The sequence below is a fragment of the Mirounga leonina genome, unplaced genomic scaffold (assembly GCF_011800145.1).
Source record: "Mirounga leonina isolate KUSES-001 unplaced genomic scaffold, KU_Mleo_1.0 Mir_175, whole genome shotgun sequence".
Lineage (NCBI taxonomy): Eukaryota > Metazoa > Chordata > Mammalia > Carnivora > Phocidae > Mirounga > Mirounga leonina.
In genome coordinates, this window is record NW_023270453.1 from 2,933,888 (window position 1) to 2,960,973 (window position 27,086).

Sequence of the window (27,086 nt, forward strand, 5' to 3'; positions counted from 1 at the left end):
GAGGGTATGTGCTATGGTGAGTGCTGTGAAGTGTGCAAGACTGATGAATCACAGATCTGTACCTCTGAAACAAATAATACATTATACGTTAAAAAAAAAAAAAAAAAGAGAAGATAGTAGGAAAGGAAAAATGAAGGGGGGTAAATCGGAGGGGGAGACGAACCATGAGAGACTATGGACTCTGAGAAACAAACTGGGGGTTCTGGAGGGGAGGGGGGTGGGGGAATGGGTTAGCCTGGTGATGGGTATTAAAGAGGGCATGTATTGAATGGAGCACTGGGTGTTATACGCAAACAATGAATCATGGAACACTACATCAAAAACTAATGATGTTATGTATAGTGATTAACATAACATAACATAATAAAATTAAATTAAAAAAATACTTCTATCAGTTTTATTTGTATTACATCAGATAATATAAACATGGTATCAGATGGCAAAAGACCTTATCCAGAAAAAAGTAAGGGCACACTTATGGTACACATTATGAAGAAAGCACAACTGTGAGGAAGATACTCATTTATCCATATATGAGGAAAAAGCCTAGCCACAAGTTTGGATCTCTGACCTTCTTTTAAATTTGTAACATATTTAGCTACCTTCAAATTCACCTTGCCCAACCAGGCGTCCCAGGAAATATTTTATGAAGGAAGAAGCAGGGGTGGAAAGTGGGTACATTTGGTTGAATCCTGAAAAATAATCCTAGTATTTAAACCTGTTACTATACATACACTGGGGTGATTATTTCACAGGCTTCAAATTAAATATTAATTTAATTAATTAATTAAATCTTTTTTTTAAAGATTTTATTTATTTATTTGAGAGAGAGAATGAGATAGAGAGAGCATGAGAGGGGGGAGGGTCAGAGGGAGAAGCAGGCTCCTTGCTGAGCAGGGAACCCGATGCGGGACTCGATCCCGGGACTCCAGGATCATGACCTGAGCTGAAGGCAGTCGCCTAACCAACTGAGCCACCCAGGCGCCCTAATTAATTAAATCTTATCTCCATTCAGTTAAAAACACAGAAAGCCCTTATTTGTGAAACTTGGTACTCTTTAACTTTGGAGTCCTACTCCAATTCTGAAACCTCAAAGTAAATATAGTCATCTGAAGACACCTGTAAACATTATCATTTATCGCTCTCATAAATTTTCACTTCCTATCCCAAGTGGTCTCCAATGGGGAGTATAGCAGACCATCCACTGGGGTGCTTTGTTCTTTTACTTTCTATTTTGTTCCTCTTTTATAATGTACACACTACTACAGTAGTACAAGCAAACAAGATATAAATAATCAATGTTGAACACCAATCGTTAGCATTTATTGAGACTTTCTTATGTGCTAGGGCCTCTGCTAATCACGAATTAACTTCTTTAATCCTCAAAATTACCCTATTAGATGGGAGTTGTTATTATTCTCATTTTAAAAATGAGTAAAGGAAGGCACAGAAATCTAACTGAGGGTACAGTTAGTAAGCGGTCAAGCCAGAATAGATGGAATAAAGATGATAGATAGGGATTTTTTAAAAAAACAAAACTAGGGGCGCCTGCGTGGTTCAGTCAGTTAAGCATCTGATCTTGGTTTTTGCTCAGGTCATGATCTCAGCGTCCTGGGATCTAGTGAGCCTTGGGCTCTGCACTCAGCAGGGAGTCTGCAGATTCTCTTCCTCTGCCCCTCCCCCCACTCGCACTCCCTCGTGCGCTCTCTCTCTCAAATAAATAAATCTTAAAAAAAAAAAAAAAAAACTAAACTAAACAGAAAGAAACACACCGAATCCTAGTAATGGTCATTTCTGGCCATTGAGTGATGGGCAAGATTCTTCTTCCTTATACTATTTTGTATTTTCTAAAATATCTAGTAACTGACAGAAATTGCATTTGTAACTTGGAGGAAATAAGGAAAAGCACAAAATGTTAAGATTAATACACTGTAATTTAGTGAGAAAAGGTAGAAAACCAAAAGAGACACCGAGTAGCAAGGTACAAACTTATGGAAGCTGAAAAATAAAGAACGACCATGGACTTATTTTCTATCATAATGCACACGTTTCAAGTGAGATCATGGTCAAATAAATATGAACAGATCTAAAAAAAAAAAAAAAAAGGTCTCCATCTCTGAAGCTAAGCTTTGAAAAGTCATTAAATTACTTTGAAAAAGATCTAAGATTTGGAGAAGGGTTGGAAAGCTAATGTTATGGGATACATCTAAATCAAAACTGTTGGTATGCACATTTTGTTTTAAATTGTGATGGGTAAGGGAAACAGATCAGTGCCTATTCTATATAGCTGAGGAAAGTTCTTTGCTTCATAAAGATTCTAGACAGGCTTCTAGAATTAAATTGGCGGCAGTAATCATGTTGTTATTAGTGTAATTGCTTTCTGACATCTGTTTCCCTGTCATAATCAGTTCTTTGATAATAGCAATGACATGAATAGTATATACCTAATCAGTAATGTTCAATGCTTTGCCAAAATAAAAGCGAAATTATGTGCCAATTATATATGCTACTCACCAAATTCTCCTCAACCACGTAGTATTATTTTTATGATATATAGTACAGTAATGAGGATATACCAGCTCTTACCCTCCTATAGTAATTTATTTTCAGTAATTTTTATGTTTCCCTATAAATGAGAAGGTTCTTTATGAAATAGCAAGGGATAAAATGTATATATTGTTGCTCAAGGCATAATGAAGTGCAATTTGTTAATAAATTGTGTTTTTACATTTTTATTATCAAAGCTAACTATTCAGGGTAGTCTGTCTTGGAGCTGTGAACTTGCTAAGCTGTAATGAGCTAAGCTGACTTTTAATAAGCTAAGCTTAAATTTAACTTAATATCCATAAAATGGAAAGAGCGTTCTAGTCAGATCCTGCCATTACAACTAATGTTGTGACCTCTGAAAGTCATATAAACTTCCTGGGTTTGTTTTCAATTATTCCCCTTACATCAAAAATCATTTTTAAAAAAACCCAACCAAACAAACAAAGAAACCAAAAACCCTCTACTGCCTAGCCTACTCGGGACTCTGAAATTTTAGATTTTTGAAGATCTAAATGGCTATTTTTAAGTAAATGAAAACAGGTGGATGCCAGTTCAACCTTTGTTATCATAAAATGCTAAAGCATATTTAACTTGCCACAGGAAAGTAAATGGATGTAGGCTCAAAGTCTACATTTGGAAAAGTACACAAATACACATGAATACCCACCGAATATCTGTAAAATTTATCATTAATGAGCGCTTTCTATGCACCAGACTGGGTTCTAAGGATTTTCCATATTTTATGTTTTAATCCTCACAAATAACTTGGTGAAGATTATTATTGCGATTTTACAGAGGAGAAAAATCAACGAACTGAGAGGGTAGAGCTACTTTACCAAGATCACAGAAACAGGAATTCATGGAACTGGGAATGAAACCTAGGCCAGTCCTTTAAGTATAATTCTAATGGACCTTTTTGAATAGGCTGCCACCACATTCTAATTCCAAAACAGAACAACAATGAAAACAAAAGCATCGCCAGTGTTAAACACATCACATAAAAGCTGAATGATGGTGGTAATAGTTAAAATACCTCCCAGAGTAACTGAAGGCTTTTGTATTTTCTAGAGCCATTTTTTTTTTTTTTTTTTTTTTGCTATTTACCCTAGACATGAAGAGTCACTGAAGCAACTACTAAGTCTGCAACTACTAAATTCACAAAGTAAACATTGCACACCAATTTACCAATTAATTTTATTGAATACTAACCCAAAGACAATTGGTGTTCTTAATGAGTAATAATTTCAATCAGTGTCATAAGTAAACCTCTTCATTGCAAGACTCCTTCGAACAAAAATATACCCATGCTCTTAAATAGAAGGTTTTAGAATAAATGGTACAAACTATTGGCTTTACAATACTAAGACAGTATAAATTACAGAAAGTTTACCTATGTATATATAAAATCAAGAAAATTAGAATTTCTTGACGATGATCAAGAAAGACATTTATATAAGTAATTGGAAAAGGCTAAAGAGAAAGTTCACCACATAATTGTCTGTGGTATAGCAGGAGTAGGAGGTTCATTCATTACCTGCTCTCACTATCTGTGTCATCTTAGACAAGTCTCTTCACCTCCTAACTTCTTTTCTCTTATTGATAAAAGTCAGTGTTCACAGCAGCATTAGTCACAATAGCTAAAATGTGAAAGCAACCCACATGTCCACTGATGGATGAATAAGCAAAGTGTGAAATACATACAAAAAGGAAGGAAATTCTGACACATGCAAAACAGGAAGGGACCTAGGGGACATCATGTTGAGTGAAATAAGCCAGTCACAAAAAGACAAAGACAAACATTGTATGATTCCACTTATCTGGGGTACTTAGAGGAGTCAAAAATCATAGAGACAGAAAGTAGAATGGTGTTGCCAGGGCCAGGGAATTAGTGTGCAATGGGTACCAAGCATCAGTTGAGAAAGATGGAGAGTTATAGAGATGGATGGTGGTGATGGGTATTATAAATGCATTTAATACTCCTGAACTGTTCAGTTAAAAATGATTAAGATGGTAAATTTTATGTTATGTGTATTTTACCACAACAAAAAAATAGAGGGAAATAAGTCAATGGATCAGTATGGAGAGTAAATAAGGTATTACATATGGTAAAATGTTTTGTAGACATACAAGTGTGTAGTGACCTTTTCATTTTGCCTACTCATCCCACCTCTTTTCCTTCTGGAAACAGAGCTGCCTCTAATCCCAACCTACCTCCATCTGCATGTTTGCAAGAAGAGAGCATTCCTCTAACAAACAGTAGTTCAGAACCTGCAGTGTGCCAAGCCATGGGCAAAGGATCCAGCAGTGAGCAGTAGACCAGGTCTCTGCCATCTAATAGTAATGGAGGGATAGTATGTGGAAAAGATAAAGAAACACATGTTTTAAGTGGGGAGAGGGAAGGTAATTTCAGAGAGTGGCTACTGTCTAGTGAGTAGTCAGCAAAGTCATTATGAAAAGATGACATTTGAACTGAGACCCAGGTAACAAGAAGGACACAGAACGAAGACCTGAGTGGGGAGCATATTCTGTGTGACAGGAAGTAAACAATAAATAATCATGGTTTGTGATGAAATCATAAAGGTAGGCATGTGCCTGTTCATGCAGGGCCTTGCAGGCCATGGAAAAGAAAGCAGATTTTATATTTATATTAATGGAAAGGCATTAGAAGTCTTTAAGGAAGAGAACACCATGATTGAATTTATACCATGCAAAGATAAGGTTTCATGGAACCTGGTCTCCTGGTCACGGTGCCGTGATTCTGAGATAGACAATGCAGTCCTTTTCCAGAACTTTTGAACTCTAGACTAGAAATGTATCAGGCCAAGCCATTTTGGAGTGGTTGAGGCCTGAGGGCACTCACTATGTGTTCGGCTATGGGGACCAGCGAAGCAGAGGAAGTCTGTCCAGAGAGGCACAGGCAGGTGCAGAAATGACAGAGAGAGTCTCTGAGAGTTCCTGTCCCTGTGGCCTGGTCACATTGTTCTTCTTGGACTCTGTGAGGCTTCCCCCCCAATTCCCTGCCTTGATTAAGCTAGTTCAAGTTGGATTTCTTTCATTAGAGAATTAGATGTGATTATTATTGATGTTGTTATTGTAATTGTGGGTTATATAAAAAATTAGCAGTCTGCATACATTATTCATTTACATATTTCAGTAACTCTGTGGTGCATTATTTAAAGAAACTAAGAACAGGGGCACCTGGGTGGCTCAGTCGTTAAGCATCTGCCTTCGGCTCAGGTCGTGATCCCAGGGTCCTGGAATTGAGCCCCGCATCGGGCTCCCTGCTCCATGGGAAGCCTGCTTCTCCCTCCCCCACTCCCTGCTTGTGTTTCCTCTCTCGCCCTGTCTCTCTCTGTCAAATAAATAAATAAAATCTTTAAAAAAAAATAAAGAAACTAAGAACAGTGAAGCAGGTGCTCAAATGACAGCCCAAAGAAGTGGTGGGGCTGATTTCAAACCCACAACTGATTTCCAAGTGTCTACCACCACTCAGCACCACCAGTGGCTTCCATCTGTGACCCAGACCACCCTGTGGCAGGATGGGACCTGACAGGCATAATGGGAAAGGAAAACCACCAGCAGGCAGTTAACTCTTGCCCCCAAAGTGGCCAGTGTTGAAAAAGAAAAACATTGAGTCCCTTATCTTCCAGGGTCAAAAAAAAGGTAAATCTGTACACAAGTATTGACTTAACCCCAATGCCTATCGTCCCTTCTTTCAAAAGGGTGTGTAATTGCTCAAGAGACAAGACTTACAAAGACGGTGATTAAAAATGAAATGTACAACTGATTACCAGATTAACAGGTGCTCACAATACATGCAGGAACTCAAAAAAGGCAAAGAAATGTGAGAAGACCTCACAGAGGGCTTTCTGGTAGTCATGGAAACAACCAAATGGAAGGTACCAGTTGAGTGGTTTCATATCAGTCTAGTATCTCAATCTTTGCTCTATAAGAATAAATATTTGACTTAAATTTATCTTACATTTTTCAAAATTGTTTCAAAACTTCCATTAAGCTAAGGAGACTAACAAACTGATTTGTCTTTTTTATTGGGACATAAATGCACTTGATCCCAAATTTCAAATGTTGCATTTATTATTACATGCTGGAAAAGACTATAGAGTTGAAGTTAGCAAATAATATGTAAAATATCAACAACTGGTGCTGTTTTAATTCTTTTAAACATAAATAAAGCACAACATAATCTATTCCAGACAAACAAGTGAGTACTGAGAGCCTGGAAGTTTTACTAAGAAAAAGTTACATACGGGGCGCCTGGGTGGCTCAGTCGGCTAAGCGACTGCCTTCGGCTCAGGTCATGATCCTGGAGTCCCTGGATCGAGTCCCACGTCGGGCTCCTTGCTCGGCGGGGAGCCTACTTCTCCCTCTGACCCTCCCCCCTCTCATGAGCTCTCTCTCTCTCTCTCATTCTGTCTCAAATAAATAAATAAAATCTTTAAAAAAAAAGTTACATAAATTCACTGAATTATAACTTTTTTTCTTCTGTTTCACCAAAATGGAAGTGATACAAAAACGAAATGGTTTTATGATGGTGACTTTTTACTAACGTCTTAAATATTAAGGGTTAAATATTAAGGATCTTCATTGAACAAGAAATAAACTAAACAAAAACAAAAACAAGAGGCCTGTGTTTCTGATTTACAGGAAAGTTTATGACAAAGCAATTTACATGGACAAACAACGATAAATGACCTAACAAGCTCAGTTAAGAGCTGAAGTATCACTGTAGATGGATGCACATTTCCATTGTGCATTAGCATTTCTGCATGTCTTATGAAACAATTTTCATGAATTTTGCATTTTGTTGTTTGGTCTTTGCAATGCATTACAAAATTGTAATAGGACAGATAATTTAAGAAAACACAAACTAAGTAACTACCTTATGGTGCATCCATAAATTTCATTAAATTATTAGAACCTGACTTAAGCCATGCTATTTTTCATTTTTTACTTTCCTCCCCACTCGTTCATTTTCCATCTCCCTCCTCTACCTCCAAACACACACACACACACACACACACACACACTCACACACTGAGGACATGGAGCAATGTTCCAATTACTAGAGAAACAAACTTATAATCTTTCTTGAAAGACAGCCTACAGATAAGAAGGGTTTATTGGTTTTAACTTTTGTTCTCTCTCTCTCTTTTTTTTTTAATTTCAAACTTGCATAAGCCTGATTTTTTTTTTTTTTTTAACTTCAAGCTGGTCAGGAATGTCTTGCTGGGTAGCATGTTACAGATGATAATAATCAGTCCTTTTAAACTCTTCTAACAGTTTTATAAAGCAACCCTTACCTTGAAGGCAATTTTGGAAGGAAATAAATACCTCTTTCATCAGAGTTTGCCATTTCTTAGTGAGAAGAGAGTTCCAAAGTTTTCATGAGAAAAATATTTTGACCCTTACTTCCTTGGTTTCTTTTATACAAATAACTGTTAGGTTAGGTCACAAATAGTTATTGAGCACCTACTATGTGCCAAGTATGGTTGTAATCACTATAAAAATTCATCTTGAAAACAGCCACAAAAATTAATTACAGTGAGAGAAAACATCCCTCTTTCCTCAGTTGATGATTTGAATTCCTGGTCTCCCTATTGGTAAAAGAACAATGAAATTATGACTCCTTTTCCTTCAGGGTGTGATGTTGGCTTAAAATTTTAAAAATGCCTGAAACTTAAGAAACTGTCTTAAATACGCTTTTCTATAATACAGCTATTATTTATCATGTTACGACCATTTTATAGCCCAGACTTAACTGATAAAATAAATGAATGAAACATTTGTTTTTCCTGCTGCTGTGTCTTAAGTTGAAATTCCCTTTCTCTTTATTTTATTTGAGATATTTCATGGATTTAAGGATCTCAGGTTACACAAACGTGATTATCATCTAAGCCTTCATTAAATTTTTATTAGATACCATAGCAACTTTCTTACATGTAATAAAGTGTTCCTCGAGTCAAGTTGCATTTTGGGAGAACTAGAATCATCTTCCCGGAGACAACAATTCTAACACAGTATCTTGTATTTATAGCATACTTATATTCTCAATCTGCCCACCTATCTACCAGCTGCCTCCGCCATACCTATGGCAGGCTCAAATCTTCAACATTAGCAAAACCTCTCTCTTGTCCATATGCTCCCCTCTGGCTACTTCCTCTCCATCATTTCTTTCCCAGCCATGTTTTTTTTTTTTAAGATTTTAGTTTTGTCCATGTCTCTATTTCCTCCACTCATCTTCACCACTTACCCTACTGAAATCTGGCACCAATTCGCCCCCATTCACCCACCCAAACCACTCTTAGTAAATTCCCAGATGATCCCTCTTTGCCAACTCCAATGATTTAGCTTTTCCTCCCTCTCCATGTTGCCTTCCTCATTCTCCCTCCTGGGCTCCTTCCTCCATTCACTCTTCCCAGACCACACTCCCTAGGACAGTGATTTGAACCTCTGCTCCTATCTCTTCATGCTTCTTGTCTAGCTTCCAACACCACTAATATACACTGATGATTCAATATCTCAATTTCATCCAAGACCTCCATCTGGTAGAGCTGATCTCTCTACTGGGATGCCCCATAAACATTTCAATACTCAACACATTTAAAGCTGAACCCATTTTTCTATCCCTTAAAGTTCCTGGGAACTTCTCCCCTCATTGGAAGCCTTCATCATTTTCCATTCTTATTAATCCAGCAGTTCCTAAATTCAGCAATCTCCAGGTCTGCCCCTTCCTATGTGTTCTCCATATCGGTACCAGAGACCCTTCTAAAAGACCTATTTGAGCCTGTTATTGAGCTATCAAAAATCTGTCATTGGCCATTTGTCACTTTTAGGAGTGAATTCTATATCTGTCTATGGTAGATGAGCTCTTTCTTAGTCTTGCAACTATCCTTTCCCCACAGGCAACCGCATCTCCCCAAAGAGCACACAGTTTCTAACCTCCAGGTTGTTCTCTCTGTTTGGAATGTGTACCCACCTTCTCCACCCTCCTAATTAATGCTCACACATACTTCAAAACAAAACTGAAACACACTTCCAGGAAGCCTTCCCTGACCCTCTAGTCTAAGTCCTATGTCCCAGAGCTCACTCTCTGTTTCTCTCTCTCTCTCTCTCACACACACATACACACCACATTCTCTTAGAATTATCTGGTTAATTTCCTATTTTCAATACTGCACTGTAACCCCTACCTGGCAAGGTCTCTCTCTCTCTCTCTCTCTATATATATATATATTTTTTTTTTTTTTCTTTACAGCACACTGTTTGGCAGATAGAACACATCTAGCAAATGTTTCTCAAATGAATAAATAACTCTTCTGAGAACTGAACTTCACCATCAACACCAACATAATGGCATATTAATTTCAATTTAATTCAGGCCTGTCATTTTGAAACAATGAGAGCGCAAGTCAGTTGCTTCCAATTTATGAATTAATCCAATTGGATAATTTGGATATCTTGAAAGATTATATTCACTTCTGATAATATCAGTGAACAATGTAATAGTAGAAGGGTATTAAAATGGTAACCTAGGCACTATACACTACACACATATGGACACAAAATGAATATTGGTGGTCACAGCCTACCTACCTCTCTCCTTGTTGTCTATCTCCCAGTCTGTCTTTGGTATTCCTGTTGTTCTGCCTCTGTAACCCCTCCACCTTCATAGACACACACTCCTAGTGACTTCTTGCTGTTCTTGGTCTCACCAGGGAGCATGCCTATCCCAGTCTAATCCTGAACACTGTAACGATCTCTTTACCACACTTATTCTACATAGGTTTCAAATAGAAAGGATGCAGGTGACCATGGCCCTTCCTTTTGATACCGACATTTCCCAAGATAGACTACCTAAACACAAAGCATGACTTTAAGTTAACAACCGTTAACACATTAGTGTAGGAGATGCTAGTACATGAATGAGGAGTGGTTCCATTGCTCTCCAGTAACCATGAGTGCACCCACCTCTGCTGCCCATATATAGGGCTGGCCTCAACTCAAACACCAAAGGCCTCTGTAGAGTCATGGGAAAAAATGCTAAGTATGAAATACTCAGAGAACTCTAGATTTTTTAAAGACTTCCATTCACTTCTGCTTTTGACATTTCTTATCTTCCATTCACTGATGAAATCTTAGAACAGCTGTCTTGCTCTTACACATATATTGCTTACCTTTTCAGATAAATTCACTGAGATGCAGGTAGCATTTTGGATCTCTTTATAAATAGGGCATCATTATGCAAAAAAAGTTAACTTGTCATCTAAGGGGATTGTGTAATCCCATACAGCAGTTTATGTATCCCTAGAAGCAAGTGCATTAATAAGGTCAGAGTATTACTTTCTTGCTTCAGCGTAGATGACACAGCAGAATTTTGTTTCGTGTCCTCAGCCCAGGCCAGAAGAAGAGAAAACTGTTTTGGGGAGCTTCATCTCATTTTACACAACATGCGTTTGTTAAAAATAAGTTCTTTGTTCTTTTAATGCATGTTTTATTGGAATAATGCTCTTCAAATCTAGATCTTGCCCTAGGTGATCGCTGAATGAGGGGGAGGATTCTGAAAAATAGCAATGCTTTGCATTCCCAAACCTAGTCATGCAAGTCGAAGCCTGTTGGAGGCGCAGCCTGTGTGCCACTTAATGTTCACATGGCCGTCAAAGCACTAACTGGCCTTAGTTTTTCCTAAACCTACAACTAGCACGCCTGATTTTTACAAAGCCAAAGATGATACGGTATTATCTCCGGCAGTTTGAAACATGGGTACCCCAATAGTTACTATTTTAAAATTATTAGTGAAAGCCTCCTCAGACTGCTCACCGTTCTGGAGAGAATTCTTCGCCTTGCTCTGCCTTACTTTTTTATTCTTGTTTACATTCCTCCCTCAATGTATTGCTTCCATACTTCTTTATATTTCTAGGGTAATCTTGCCAAATCTTTAGAGGACAGAAATTTTTCACCACAGTGATTATGATGGAGTAGATGACTAATTTTATTCCCATATTACAGTTGAAGAAAGGAGGGCCTCAGGGGCTAATAGTCTCCCACAGTCACCCAACTGGTAAATGGCAAAGCCATGGTTTGGACCCAAGCCTATCTGGCATCAGAAACATCCTCTAACAACCACACGGGAGTTGAATGTTGTCTCCCGCAGGGCCTGTCCCCCACCTCCACCCTGCCTGCCCTCATCTGGCTTTGCTGCTTCTACAGGCACTGGTCTGTCCCCGCATTATGCTCATGCTTGTCACAGTTCTCCCACTAGACTCATGCTACATTCATGCTCGTGTTCCCCTGCAGATCACCTTCCTTAAGTATAGAAACTATGTTTTATTTTTACCTAAAACAATGAATTATGAAATTAAATTGACTGAATAGAAACATCCTCCAACTGAAATTATCCTGTTGGAGGAACAGCTGAACTAATATGAAAATTAGGCAATCTGAACTTTATAAAGGGATTTCGAATCGTACCATGGAAATGTCATATATTTTAAGCACACATCACACATAAGTATGTAACATATGGCAATCCCCAGCTTACATACAGAGAATATGATTTAGAATGCCTAGGTTTCCAATTAACCTACAAGAGCCTATTTTACTTCTAATAAAGGCATAAAGTTATTCCTCCAGCCATTTAAAAATTATTGATTACTTATTGGATAAATGAATGGATGGACAAATGAATCAATGCCTCATTAGAAGTAAAATAAATATCTGCGGGCCTCTACTCAATAAGTAAGTCGAGGATTTTAATGGAAAACCTACCAGGTGCTGAGTGCTATGTCTGAAATGTAGTTTTACTATTTTTATTCTATTTTTGAATTCTTAATGGTCTGGAAAATCCCAATTAAAAAAAGTATTAAGTGAAAAATAAATAAGTTTTGGCTGTGGATAAGCTTTTGCCTTATTAATGTCTTTTCCCCCTTTTTAATTCTGGGTACAGATTAACTGACTAACAAAAGCTACGATGTGTCACCCATTAGAGTTAAGGCTTTCTCCTTTCTATTGCCTGGAAAGTTTATCTACACCCACAACAAAAATAAAATAATAGGAAGTTCAGGGCAAATGAAAGGAAGATATAAGATTAAACACAAAGAAAGATCAGAAAAATAAGACCCAGGTAAGAGAATTTAATGTGCAAAATGAGAAAGAAACAAAATATTACTTAAGAAAACCAACAGGGAAAAATCTATTACAGTCACAACTTCCACTTGATATCTGAGATTTGAATTATTTTAATGGTTAATGAGATGACACTCTACCAAATGAGCCAACACAGAAAATTCATTTAATGAATATTTATCGAGTGCTTTCTATTATATATCAAGCAATATGAAATTGTCAAGAAAAAAAAAAGGAAAGTAAAACATGGTTCCTATCCTCACAGAGCTTACAGTTTAGTGGGAGAAACAGTTCTCAAATACCTATTCAAATAGCAATATAATAAAAAAAAAATGTATTTACCAAGACCTTTCAGTGGCAAGTAATCAATCTCACCTCAAAAACTGGAATTTTCAGGTTTATGCTATTGGGAAATCTAAGACTGCCTACACATGGCTTTAGACTTGTATCTTCCCAATGCAGCAACCATCAGACATATTTAAAAACAAAACAAAAACAAAACAGGAAGTGATGAATTTGAACCTGGAGAGGTAAGCCAGGACCAATTACTGAAGGCCTTGACTTTTTCCCTGGACTAAAAGGGAAGGGTTAGTTGACCTGATGTCCACGACACAGGGGTATTATCAGTAGCCACCTGAACACAGGCTGAACTGTCTTGGGGAAGCATGATACTATGACAGAAGGCCCAAGAGAATACCATAACAGTCAGACAGAGGACAGTCCTAAACACTGGTAAGGTGCTGTTTCCAGAAGAAAGGGGTAAGAGATACTGAGCAAATTATATCAGTTGTTCACACCATAAAACTAGTATGCAATATAGAAAGAATTTTGGGTATGTTTCTAGAAAAACAGATAGACAAAGGTAATAAAAAATGTGCCTGGAAAATAGCAAACACAAGTTGTAGAGCACACAAAGGATGCTGACCCAAACTCATGCAAACTCCAGCAAGTGGATCACATTCAGGAATTTGAAAGGCGTTAACTCACATTCATGAGTACAGCATTAAGAGATATTTTAGAGTCTTTTGTTGAAAAAATAGTTAAAAGTCTATCCAATGATTTGTATCTGGAAACCTTTTAATATCTAATCTTATTATTATTTCCCAGGTTGCATCTTTAGCTTTGAGAGAACTGGAAATTATGCAAATTATGCAAATAGCATGGTTCAATTACTTGTTATTTCATTGTTTTTCCATATGTCCTTTTAAACTATGGAATTCCCTCCAGAGAAGCAAATGAACCAATTTTAATATGTTTTCAGACAATTCAAGTTGCTGGTTTATAAATCATTAAAGTTTTAATTAATAAGTATAATTAATTAAAGTATGATCATTTAAGTTTCTGTTCTTCATAGCTTAGTAAATGACCTAATCATTCCTAAACCATCACTTCTAAATGAACTCTCAATTCTTCATAAAAGCATGAAAATTCCCTTACTCTGCAGTCACTCTATCTCTGGCTTGCCTACACATTTGACTCATTGATATTTAAATATGGGGCATGTCAAATGATGATTTAAAACCTCTGCTCAAAGAAATATGTAGAAATAGGGTACACAATTCTTTGCCTGAGTAATAAACCTGAACAAATACTGCATATCATACAAGTGGAACACTAACAACAAGATTCTTTTGTTGAACAAATTTTCAAAGAGGACTTCCTATTCTTGGAGCTAGTGATTCAGCAGTGATCAGTCACACATGGCCTCTAACCTTGGGCAACTCACATGACTACACTACTGATGATGATAAGTGGTATGATGAGGACGCGCAGAGTGCACTTTGGTGAGGCATTCATCTAGAACTGGGAGCTGGCAAACGAACACTAAAAAAATCATTCAATATGCCAAAAATCAAATCTAAGCTGAGACCTGAAGGACAAATAGCCAGAGAGGAAGAAAGCCTGCTCCAAGAAGAAGGAATGGCATGTGCAATTTCAGAGGGGAGAGAGTGTGTACTCAGGAAATGGGAGAGTAGGAAGGAGGAATTGATGAGTTTGAATCCAGGGAGGTAAGCCAGGACAAAATTATTGAAGGCCTTGACTTTAGGGTGAGAGCAATAGGAAGGCAGGAAACATTTTCAAGAGAGGAGTGACATAGCTAGATTTATTTCTAGAAAGATCTTTCAGGCTGTGGAATGAAGAACAGCTTCCAGAGGACAGTTTTGGAGGCAAGGTGTGAGGCTATGGAAATAAAGTGGGCTAGAAAAAATAGTGGCCTGCCAGAGCCAGGATAATGGAACGAAGGATGGAGAAAAGCAGCCTGGAGCCAGACATCAGTCCTTGGTTTTAAAAAATTGGCTTCTTATTGGCTGTGCCTATTTTACAAACCTCTCTCCTAGAAACAGCTTGACAAAACTGACATTGCACAAGCCTGGCTTCCTGCATAAAGCTGTTTTGCAATGTCCAGACAATGAGACTAGAATCTGCAGAATGACTTTGAATCATGCTTGTTTTTAAAAATATCTAAAATGAACAACAGATGTTAAAAAGATAATGAAGGCTAAATAACAAAGAAATAAAACAGACTGCCTGGCTTGTCAGTTTACTCCTGATTAAAAAATACCCAGATGAGTACACATGAGTGCAGAGCCATAGCCAGTTATAAACTGTGTGGAGGTAGAGATGAGGTTAGGATTTTCAACTCAAGCAAATTATAATCATTTAATTTATACATGCCTGTAGTCTAAAGAAAACCATAAATCTATTACCTTTAAATGGTAGTAATTTGTAAAGTGTACTTTCTTTCAATGTAAATCTCCCATGAAATTGATACTAATTAGCTAAAGAGAAAACCTTAAGGAGAATCCTAAATCTAGGGGCTTTTACCATTCTCACCAGAGCTGTTTTTTTCTTTAAGATTTTATTTATGTGAGAGAGAGAGTGTGTGTGAGTGAGAGCACGAGTGGGGGGGTGCAGAGGGAGAGGGAGAAGCAGGCTCTTCGCTGTGCAGGGAGCCTGATGTGGGACTCGATCCCCGATCCTGGGATCATGACCTGAGCCGAAGGCAGACACCTAACCAACTGAGCCACCCAGGCGCCCCACCAGAGCTGTTTCTTATGAAGGAGCAAACCTACAGTCCTGCCCGGAACTGCTATGCTGGTCCAGAGAGGGTCACTAAAAGGGACACTATTCAAGAGTCACCATTTCCATATATTATTTGCCTAGTCCTCACCCCTCATTTATAGTAGTTTCCAAGAAGTTAGGAATTCACATTCTTTCCCTCAGTTGAGCTGCTCATTTTAATTAACCAATGGTTTCCACCTGTATTTCCTAAGAAACAATTAAATGTACCAGTAGCTTCATGATGTGATCAGGAAAACGCCACTAGTCCTCAATCTAAGGACATTGTTTCAACTCAAAAAGATCACTGCCAAATAGTCAGTATTAATAATTTGTCATGAAATGCCATGGTACTGGCTCTGGTTTTTCAGATGTTGTTGGAAAGAAATTACATCGTCCCCAAGGTGTTTAGAAATCGAGATCTTTACTAAATGACCCTGAGATTTAATGTGACTTCAAAGTCCAACAGAGTTTTTAGTGAAACCTGAAGTTTATTTGAAATAGATAATGGATAATGGAAAAAGCAAAGAGTTTTCTAGAATAGCCAGGACACTTCTGAAGATCAAAAACAAGGACAGGTTTGCCCAACCAGATATACTTATTATAAAGTGAAAGTAATTAAGATTGTGTGATATCCATACAGAGATAATTATCAGGATTCCCCACCCACCTTTATCTTTGAAGCACTTAATCCTGGAAGATCTAGCAGGGCTTGTACCAAGCATTATCTTTCATAGTAGAACATTCATAAGCCCAATAATCCATGAATCCTGTCTTTAAATACAAGCAGAGTAACCCCTGCATCTGAACATGAAGACACATATGTAAGGATATGGATAGCATGAGTGTTCAAAACTGCACTGACTAACTACACTGATTGATGGGAGACGGATAAATCAATTGTGGGAAAATAACTGGAAGACGATGAGGCAACTGAGGAAAAATTAGGACCAATGCAAGTACATGTAATATGCGTGTACAAAACAGCAAGTGATTATTATATTAAAGTGAATTATTACACAATTCAGTCCCAACCAAAACTGTTTCATGACACATTCATCCGTATTATGCAAGACTTGCCATATTAAGAAATGTTACCACAATACTCTGATATAGGAAATATTTTTACACATACTTCAGGCCAAATGAAATGCTTTCATAAAATCCATTTAACTTGAATAGGAGAAATTTAATTTGAATAAAAGACATTTTAAAAACTATGCAAAATTTTAAAATCCAAGTTACAAATCAAAACAGATACAAATATACATCATCCAAGACATAGGATATCCTATGATGTTAATTAAGATATGAAAATAAAACACCAAGCAGTATCTTTGTAAATATAACAAGAATGCCTTCAAACTAATGTGCAATGACATTTTTTAAAACTAAAAGTCAACTTTATTTTTATAGGGCATCCAGAATTGTCAAATCGGTATTAAAATACTCTTGAAATTTTTGTTGTGTGAACAAAAAAACCCTCAAATAACCCTCTCTAGTCCCACTCCAAACAAACAAGAACCAAAGAACAAAAATGAAAATATATAGTGATATGTCTCTTTGTTCAATTTTTGTTTCTTAGTTTTTCATAGTTCAATTATGTACATATAGTACACTTTATCTAATTTTAAACATGAAACTATGGGCTAGCAAAATAATTAAGAGGTTGATTTTTTTTTTTTTTTGGGCGCCTGGGTGGCTCAGTTGGTTAAGCGACTGCCTTCGGCTCAGGTCATGATCCTGGAGTCCCTGGATCGAGTCCCGCATCGGTCTCCCTGCTCAGCAGGGAGTCTGCTTCTCCCTCTGACCCTCCCCCCTCTCATGTGCTCTCTCTCTCAAATAAATAAATAAAAATCTTTAAAAAAAAAAGAGGTTGATTTTTTTTTTTAATCAAAAGTTCAGGACAGGATTCCTTTAAATAGGATTCCACATGCGCTGAGAATATGATTCAGGATACCAAAAATCATTCCACATACATTTTTTCAGGAATATCTTGCAGGGCAGATTACAGTGATGTATCGAAGGAAATGGAGAGCAGAAGGAGAAGGGGAAGGTACAGTCAAAATAATCAGATCTAACATTGGACTTGCTCCCTGCTATGCCTGCAGTAAGGTCAGTGGGCTGTTTTGACCAAACAAACAAAATATACCAGTTAAGCAATCAGATTTATTGTGTCAGTGATAGCTACAGTCTATGTTTGTTTCTAGAGTTAAGCAAATATGCATAATAGAAATACACCCTAGAAGACTATTTCACATCTTGAAAATCATTATTATTTGTGAATTTCATATCCTAAAGTGATAAATTCTGCCTATCTTGCTTCTCTTTTAGGGTTTAGGGAAATAAGTATTTTATTGGATGCTGAGATCATGGTTTCAGAGACAAAAAGTTGGCAGCTACTGCTACAGATACATATACACAATTAACAAGTGTGTTACCCAAAATCACTACCTTAAAAACGCCATTGCATGCTGAATGTTCCATATGCCAACTGGACCAAAGAAAACATTATCCTGATTGAAACAAACCAGGGTGTACTTACCAAGCCTTGGGCTTAAAGAAAATACGTCAGCTTTATTTACACTTCTGCTATCAATGAACACTTCGAGGAGTATGTAGAAAAGTGACTTTTTAAAATTCTGATTTTTATGCAGTTTATCCACAGGGCAACCTCTTTACATTCACTATATTCTCAAAGCCTCAATGAGCTAAGCACCTTACCTACAGGATGAAACTTTGAGCAATATGATTCTATGAAAATTTTCCAATTAAGTAGTAAAAAATAGTGGATGAGGAGAGGGAGAAACTAAGCAAGAAGACTCCAGAAAAGTAAAAGGGAAGTCATTCTGCAACCCTTGCCTTTATGACCCTCTCAACAAAACCGCAGGCCACTCTCTACTACAACATCTGAAGCAGAAACAGTGACTATGGCCGATTTTAATTTAGAAAAGTAGGAGAGCTACTGGTGCTTACATCTGCTTGGACGACCTCCAGAAGAAGGGATTAAAACTCTGGATTTCAAGGAAGGCCACACACTGACTTCATATTTGTATCTGCAATCTTAAACAGTCTACCCTAATTCCAGACAGGTCCCTGACGCCTCAAATTCTATTTAAATACCCAAATCTGTACCACCATTCCACATCTCACCACCTTATTAATGAAAGAGGGCAAAATGGAAAATATGCCGGAGGACAAATATAAAATGAGTGCAAAGTCCAGCTGTAACACAATGTAGAGTATTTCATACTCTGTTCTTCCCACAGATATTCTTGTGTCAATTTGACCAAGCAATACGTGACACAATAAATAGTGGCAGAAATTGTCTTAATAAAAGCATCCCTACTTAGTCTGTCATTCTTCAGTAACTGCCTCAGTTGGACAGAATCATTGTCTGGAGGATGGTGAGGGGAGACATCCTGTGTGAACCTTAGTGAAGAAGAAAGACTTCTCAGAGTGCAGTACTGTAAAGAGATAATTAAAGCTTTGAGAAAATGTGCTCAGAATAAAGGCAAAGGAGTGGAATTAGTCAGATGAAAAGAAAGCTGAAAAGCAACTTAGTAATATATAACCTTACATATTACAGTGATTACTTTTTGTTTACTTACTTTCCATCTCTAAAACAAATACAAGACAAGATTTTAAGTGAGGAAAGTTAGACAAAAACAAATGAGTGGGAAGGAGAAGATGAAGCCCCAGGTAAGCTAGTCCATCAAAAAAAAAAAAAAATGAAGGCCAGAAGGTTTATACACTTGTTGGAGGTGGGCTACAAATTGTGCTCTAAGCTCTCAAGAAACCAAATTTTAAGAGGTAATACATCTGATCACTATTCACAATGTGCAGAAGATAACAAACTAAAAAAAAACAACTGTTATTAAGATACAAAATTTCTCTCTCTTTTTCTCTCCCTCCTGCCCTCAGCTACTCAGGGAGCAGACACTGTGAAATGCATTGCATGGTACCACCAATCCCCCCCCCCAAAACAGCCACCATAATAAATTTTATGAGACTGCTTTCATTTTTTTTTACTTTTTTTTTTAAAGCCTCCTTCAGTGTAGGTTAATGGCATGAGGCCTGAGCACAATTCAATTCAAAAGTAATTTCACAAAGAACTAAAACTGTTTAAACTATTTAATAGTGTTAATCTCCACTGAAAACACATCACCACCATATATACATATATGCATATGCGTTTTCATATATATATATATATATATACACACACACATCTATACACATCTGTACATATACACACATGCTGTACTTTAAGGTGTTAGATTAAGAACATGAGTAAAAATTCATTCAGAAACCAGAAGTATAGTTGAGTATTAGAATGAACTTTTTTAAAGTTCTATTAATAGAAGCTTTAAGGTAAATATTATCCACCAGAAGCATTATGACAGTTCAGCAGAGCTCAGGATCCTACCCTCTTGTTTTAAACCATTAATTCTGTAAGACCTGTCTATATATTCATTTCCAACTTACTAAGGGAAAAAGTCATACATAGGGTAAAAAGTACTTTTGAAAGTCTCCCAAGGTGACATTCAAGGCAATAGTCCAGCTTGAACTATAATTCCATTCAGTTCAGTCAGTTCAACAGCTCTTTATTGCATGTCTGTGGGGTAGATGCCATGGGGGATTCAGAAATGAATGACAATGGACCCTAACCTCAAGAACATGATATATGGTCTAAGGAAGTATATGAAAGAGATGCAGAAATGGGAAGGGGGAAGAAAAACAGTAACAACAACTCTTCCTCTAGCAAGCAGAGTCAAACAAGTGCCCTTAAAAAGGCAGAGAGTTCTCTGGAGGGTCCTAGGTGTCAGTTGAGATAAGCCTGTAAGGAAAAGGAAAAGATGGACAGATGGAGATGGATTAGGGAAGGAGGAGCAGAAAAGAGGTACTAACACACCGTACACACTCAGGGAACATCAAGGAGCCTCAAATGATTAGAGTGTTCAAAAACAGTGAGAGAGAGAGAAGTGAAACAGTAGGTCTAGACCACGTGACAATGGTCTTGAAGGTCATGGTGAAGAGACTATATATTTAATGTGGTAGGAAACAGCTCAAGACTTCAGATCTCATGATCACAGCCGTGGATCAATTCATTTATCTTCATAAACACACTGCTTCTACAATAGAATATATCTTTTAGGAAACAAAAAATGGAGACCAAACTAATTGAAAAGAATCCATGTTGTCTCTATCTTTGCAGGAAAGTATCTTGCAGAGAAGAAACCTGTTTGGAGCAAATTAGTATCTTCTATTACTAAGTTTTACTCAAGCACATTCTACTTGATAAAAACTTGTTTCTGAAGATCAAACTTAACAAGCGCACACACTGTCCTACTTATAATAATTTTAAGTCTCTATGCAGATAGGCATGAACTAAAAATCTTACCCAACCTTAGGCTTCAACTTGGATCTATTCTTTAGACGAAAAAGACTCTCACATTTTGTGTTTTAAAATCTTTTGCATGCAATCATGATTCATTGATTGATGAAAAATCAACCTGCCCTTTGTTCATTAATCTGACCCACATGTACTTTATTTAGAAAATAGACACTTCTGCTATAATTTTCTGTTCTAGGTATATATGCAAACAGAAAACTCATACTAATGATGGTATGTCTCAACAGAGATACTCTCATAACAAACTCCACAAGTTAGTAATATTTCAAACTAAGTCTTTTAACTCCAATGAAAGCAGAAAATAATAGAAAAATGTCCCAATAGAGAAACAACTAAAATAAATGTAAATGGCCTAGTGATCATTGAAATGAACTATTTCTCTCTAGTACATACCAATATTAGAAAGTTTAAATAGTGGAAATTCCATGGAGTACTAAACTATTTTTGCTCTCTATATAGCAGTACTGAACTTCCTTGTCACATTAAGTCACATTGAAGAATAATAACCAGGCCAAAATAACTATGTAATTTTAGGACTTTTGTCCTCATTTAAATTTTAGAATTCTTTGAGACATTAATACATCTTTCTCCTTTGACACTGTTACTAGACTGTTTTTCAATCAATTTAGGATATAGAAATGAATGTATAACAGTACAGAGATGAATTCAGATTTATAGAATCTAGAATTATGCTAAGCTTATTTTTCTCTAAATATTGGTGTTGGGAAAAACTATTTAGTATGGAAAATACTTCTGAGGTATATGTAGATTACATTCAATCTTAAAAATAAATTCATTATATGATAATGAACTTTTAATCATGAGAAATATTTTAAAGCTACTTTTTTGAGAATTCCACAATTTGTTAAAAATCTCCAAAAATGATACAATAACAGTTATTTGTTTTTTTCTACTATACAAGTACACCACAAGAATGTATTCAAAGTATAGATCTTTACATGTAGGAGGTGCTATATAAACTTTGAATGAATGGATAATTTCAACGAACATGGGAAATAAACACTCATTTTTACAAACTGCCACTCATTTATAAATGGTAAATTGAAATATCAAAAAATATTGCCTATAGGAAAAACAAAGTATTGAGGATCATTAATCTGAGACATTTGGGAAAGAATGGGAAGAACAGGAGAAAATAGCGGTTTCTCTGCCCTCTGGTGGCAATAAAATCAACTGCAGCATTTCTAAAGTAATGCATAATTAAATGTCCCTGTTACGAAATCAGGTTTTTTCCCCCTGTGCCAAAATGTCTGTGATAAAAATCCTGATTGCTACATGGCAAATTTCAAGACAGTTGGACTTTTTAAAAATTTCCCCATGTTGAACTTTTACCTAGACTATTTACAAAGGAAGCTATTTTTTTCTTCTATTTCTTTGCTATATTTTATATATTCAATAGGCTAAACCATTTAACTTCAAGATTATTTGACAACTATATGTAGACTGATATCCAGTAAAGAAGCGACTTCAGTTTGCAATAAACCTCCAAAACATTTACCAAGAAATTTAAAAACCATTCATTTTTTACTCAATCCTACAAATATATGGGTTTCTAGAGTAATTTTCCAACACAGATACTAGTTTATAATTAGTTTGTAACACCTGTACATTTATGTTGAACAATTTAGGTATTTTCTAAACCACAAAGCTTTTAATTATCTGGTCAATTTTAGAAAGGAATGTTCACTTCATCCTCAATTTGAGAATTTAGAATAGAAAATGTATACATACTCTTCTCTCAGTAACATATCATTATGAAAGAAGCTCAGAAAAAATATTTGCTGACCTTTATTTTATTTATTTATTTATTTATTTTACTGTAAATGCATTACTTATTTCCACTGCCAAAGAAATTTTCAAATAGACAACTTGGGATGCATTTTGGCACACACATCTCTCTAATCTCCTTTGGGATGAAATAAATTTTCTTTAAGCATCTACTTATTCCATGAATGTCGCGATACCATATCAATACCATAAGGTAAAAGTCTTATTTTTTTAAGCCAATGAAATGTATCAGAGAAATAAACAAGAAAGGATAATCTACTGATATGATACCTAGTAAAGAACAACCTACGTCCATTTATGCAGAACAAAATTGTACGTGACAAAGACAAATCAACATCAAGAACAATGGAGTTTTAAAGTGTTTCACAGTTTTAAAAGTGTTGTCATCATGTTGCCCCCTCCTCCCAACCCACACACCCCTCCAATCATAAATTGGAGCGCAGAGTCAGAATCTGTGCTTTCTCTATAAGAATTTACATGAGGGGTAGAGACAGTATTTTCGTCAATTTCTAGGTCTCCGATTGGTAAATTTCATTCAAGGACTTTCTCCAAGTGACCTCGGTAGGCTTCCAGTCTGCCACTTTCACGTTTGACATTTGTGGACACATGTACTTTCTGAGGAAGCACTTACCACCACCACAAACCCCACCTTCCGAATTAAAACAAAACAAAACCTTGATTATCCTTAATCAGAAAGTTTTCTTTTCTTTTTTTTTTCCCCCTCCAAATGTTTTTGTTCATTTCACCTCCTCGGGAAGTCTAACCTGAGTTCACAAATTCCTGCCAAGGGCTCTCTGCCTGTTTCTTCACTTTCTTCCTGAGGGGCAAAAACGGTGAGCAGTAACCCAGTTCTCAGTGGGCAGTGTCGCGAGAGGCACCTGGACCTCGGGTCTGCTGCGCCTAGCCTAAGGGAGCCAGACGACCGCGGCTGGAGGGCTGCTCCGCGAGCTTCCCGCTGGCCCCAAGGGCGCGGCTCCCGACCGGACGCGCACCTGGCTGGCATCCGCCGGAGCGGGAGACACTGCCACTGGGAAGGAGCAAAGACCAGGTCTCCGCGTGTGGGCAATGCCAGGGCACTTGGACGAACCCCGGACACATTCAGGCCTGTCTGCGAAGCCGGCCGGCGGAGGACAATGGGGGCAGGGATTGGTCTCCAGAGGAGCGCCCACCCCACTTCTGCCACCTCCACCCCTCCTCTGCACCCCGCCGCACCTACCCCGCCCCACTTCCAGAGCCCGTTCAGTCCCAGACAGCGAAAGGGAGCTGAGGTGGGGTTCACCTAAGGAAGGAAGGTGCGGCCACAGTAAATTTTTCTCCAGCTAGGGGGGAACCCTGCCATACCCGGCTGCCAGCACGTCCCCCACCCACAGCCCCCATCACGCACTCGTTTAGTTGTCGCGGCAGCAGGGAAGCAGGAGGAGATGGAGGGGAGACTGCCCAGGGATGCCAGTTCCTGGGAGAGATATCTACAGAAGGTTTGCTCTTACACACCAGAGCCCTCTCTGGGCAACTTGGGGAGACGGTACCACCCCCTGTCGCTCAGGTGAAGGAAGCCCGAAAGCCTCAAGAAAACCCCCAGTCCCCTTCTCTAACCAACCCTCTTCTCCCCATTCAGAAAGCCCAAGTTTACCCGAAAAGCAATTGCAATAACTTTCCCAAGGGCACACAGATAAAGTGGGGGTGGGCTGAGAATGGGGGTAGGGGGGCGTTAGCGAGCTCTTCAGTTGCGCACAAAATCAACAAGCGAAAGTGCATCTTACCATTGATTTGGTTTCCAGGCTCCCCTTCAGTGAACTGAAACCGGTCCATTAAAAAGTGGCAAAGTAACACAACTCCTGCAGCGGCCAGGTCGGCCCTCGGGAACCTCGCCATGCCGCCGGCGCGACCTCCCTCCCCCTCCCCGCCAGTCCTTCCCAGGCGCCGTGTGCTCCGGGTGGGAATGGGGACGATGGGGACGATGGGGCAAAGCTCTGCGGACGGGTCTTGGCTGAACCTGGAGGCCTTTGTAAATTTCGATGGGCTTTCACCCTCAGGAGCTGGGAAGAGGAAGAAGGGAGAGCGAGGGGGGGTGCAGTTCTCTCTGGACCTCCGGGTCTCTCTTCGCAACTTGCCACAACACTCGCAGCCCTCACCCCAGACACAGGACAACAACTGCGGGAAGGAAAGGCCACTTGCAGCCGGGTCTCGCAAACTCTCGGTTCCGCACAGGCAGCGCCACCGGGTGCCCGCAGACAGTGACTTCCGAGCCCCCGCGATACGCTCCACTGGGTTCAAAATAGATCTAATTCCACAGCCAGCGCGGCTGCCTTCTCCAAATCCAAGAGGGCTGTCGGCTCAGAAGGAACTTTCCCCAGTGTTGGGATGGCCCCCGCGGGAGGTTTGGGTTTGCGGGAACGGGGTTAATGTGGGCTGGCGAAACCCCTCCGACAAGTTTTTCTTCTTTTCTTCGCCCTACGCAGGGCGCGCGTCCTTTCTCGCAGCCGGAGGGATGGGCAGCCCTAAAGAGCTGAGCCCAGGGAAGGCTAGGGCTGCAGCAATCTGAGGTCCAAAGCCAGGGGGAAAAAAAAAAATGTGTGTTTAAAAAAAAAAAAAGAAAGAAAAAGAAGGCGGGGGGGGGGGAGGAAGAGGAAGAAGAAAGAAATGGGGGGGAGCGGGGGGAGTCAGGCCAAAACCTATCGGGAAAGGGTTCCTCCTGGGTTAGGAGGAGGTGGCCACAAGCCCCACTGAGCCCCGGGAGTTTGGTGGCGGAGGAGGCGCCGCCGCCACCGAGCTCCCCCGCGCTTCTGCTCCACACTTTGGGGAGGGAAGGCAGTTCGCAATTTGCCAGATCTGCCGCTGTACCCTCCTCCCTCCTCCCCCCTCCCTCCCCCTCGCTCCTTCAGGCTTCTCCCACCTTCCTCCCCGAAACCGGCAGCTAGCACCGACCTGTCCAATGGCTGCACTTTCCTCAGGGCTGGCAGAGGAGTCGCCGAGAGATTAAGCCGGAGGAGCCAAGCAAGGGGGAGTGAGAGGGCAACTCCAGCCCGGCGCGCCCCCAGCAGCCGGCTGCCCGGAGAGCCGGGAGAGGAGGCGAGGAAGGCGAGCTAGGAGGGGAGCACCGGGCTGCACCTCCACGCCGCCGGGGCGCCATCCTGCACCCAGCTCTTGGCCTTTGCAGCCCCGCCAGCGGCGCATTCGCCCACCTGGCCCCCAGGCCGCCTTCGCGCACAGCTGCGGGGGAAATCGCAGCCCACGCACCTTAAAGATGCCAGCTGCTGGCGGGGTCTTCCTGAGCGCTAAAGGGTTAATTGCAGTTCGCCATTCCCGGGAGGGCGTGTGTAGCATTGGTTGGAGTGTGAAGAAAGCAAACCCGAGCGTGTTCAGCTACTGACCCCGAGAAACCCCTTCGGACCCCAGACCCTCAAGACGGGAGGAGGAAGGTAGCGCGCGGGAGCGTAGTCCCGCCGCCGCGGCTGCTTTGTAAAGTGTCCGCCCGAGGGAAAGCGAGAGTTTAAAGAAACAGGAGGCCCATTGAATTTCCTACGGGGGCTTTAACAGGCATTCGCTTGCTAGTTTGTTTTTGTTTTTTCAGCTCCGGGATGTGTTTCCGAGTTAACTCTTGCCGGCCCTCGCACTAGTTTACATCGTATTTTCCTTAGTTAACCTCATTTTAAAGGGACAAATACAAAGAAAGGTAGCAAAGCATATTGATCAAAAATATAGATTCTAGAACCATACTGCCTGGGCTGGAATTCCACCTCCCCCCACTAAATAGCTGTATCACTTTGAACAAGTAGTTTCATAGTGCCTCAGTTCCTCATCCTTCAAATGGGGAGAACTGTAGTAATGCCCTTATAAGGTTGTATTGAATTCAGAGAGTTATTACTGGATACTTAATTGAAAACAGTGCCTGTGCGAAGTACAAGTGTTTATGTTTCTTAAGAGAGACAGGAGAGGGAGAGGAGGGTCCTCAATCAATGAAGAGTTTGCTTCACTGTTCTTAAATTAAAAAGGTCCTATTAGTCTATTCTTGCCCACTTTATTCCATGCTCTGAAGAGTTTCTGGATGCTATTTATGAGCACCTGTGAACAGAAGCAACCTAATTCAAAATGGAGTCAGCGGCAGTGAAGG

At 39.3% G+C, this 27,086-nt stretch overlaps 1 protein-coding gene across 1 annotated transcript in view; it reads right to left on the minus strand.

Moving 5' to 3' along the window:
• Positions 1-26,003, minus strand: part of PLXDC2 (plexin domain containing 2) — a 459,765-nt gene extending 433,762 nt beyond the window's left edge. Inside the window, exons 1-2 of the mRNA XM_035021516.1 lie at positions 25,901-26,003; positions 24,736-25,513 (exon numbers count right to left, since the gene is read on the minus strand). Coding sequence (XP_034877407.1) covers positions 24,736-24,847 — 112 coding nt within the window. The 5' untranslated portion in view covers positions 24,848-25,513; positions 25,901-26,003. The remainder of the gene's footprint in view (positions 1-24,735; positions 25,514-25,900) is intronic.
• Positions 26,004-27,086: the final 1,083 nt, after the last annotated feature.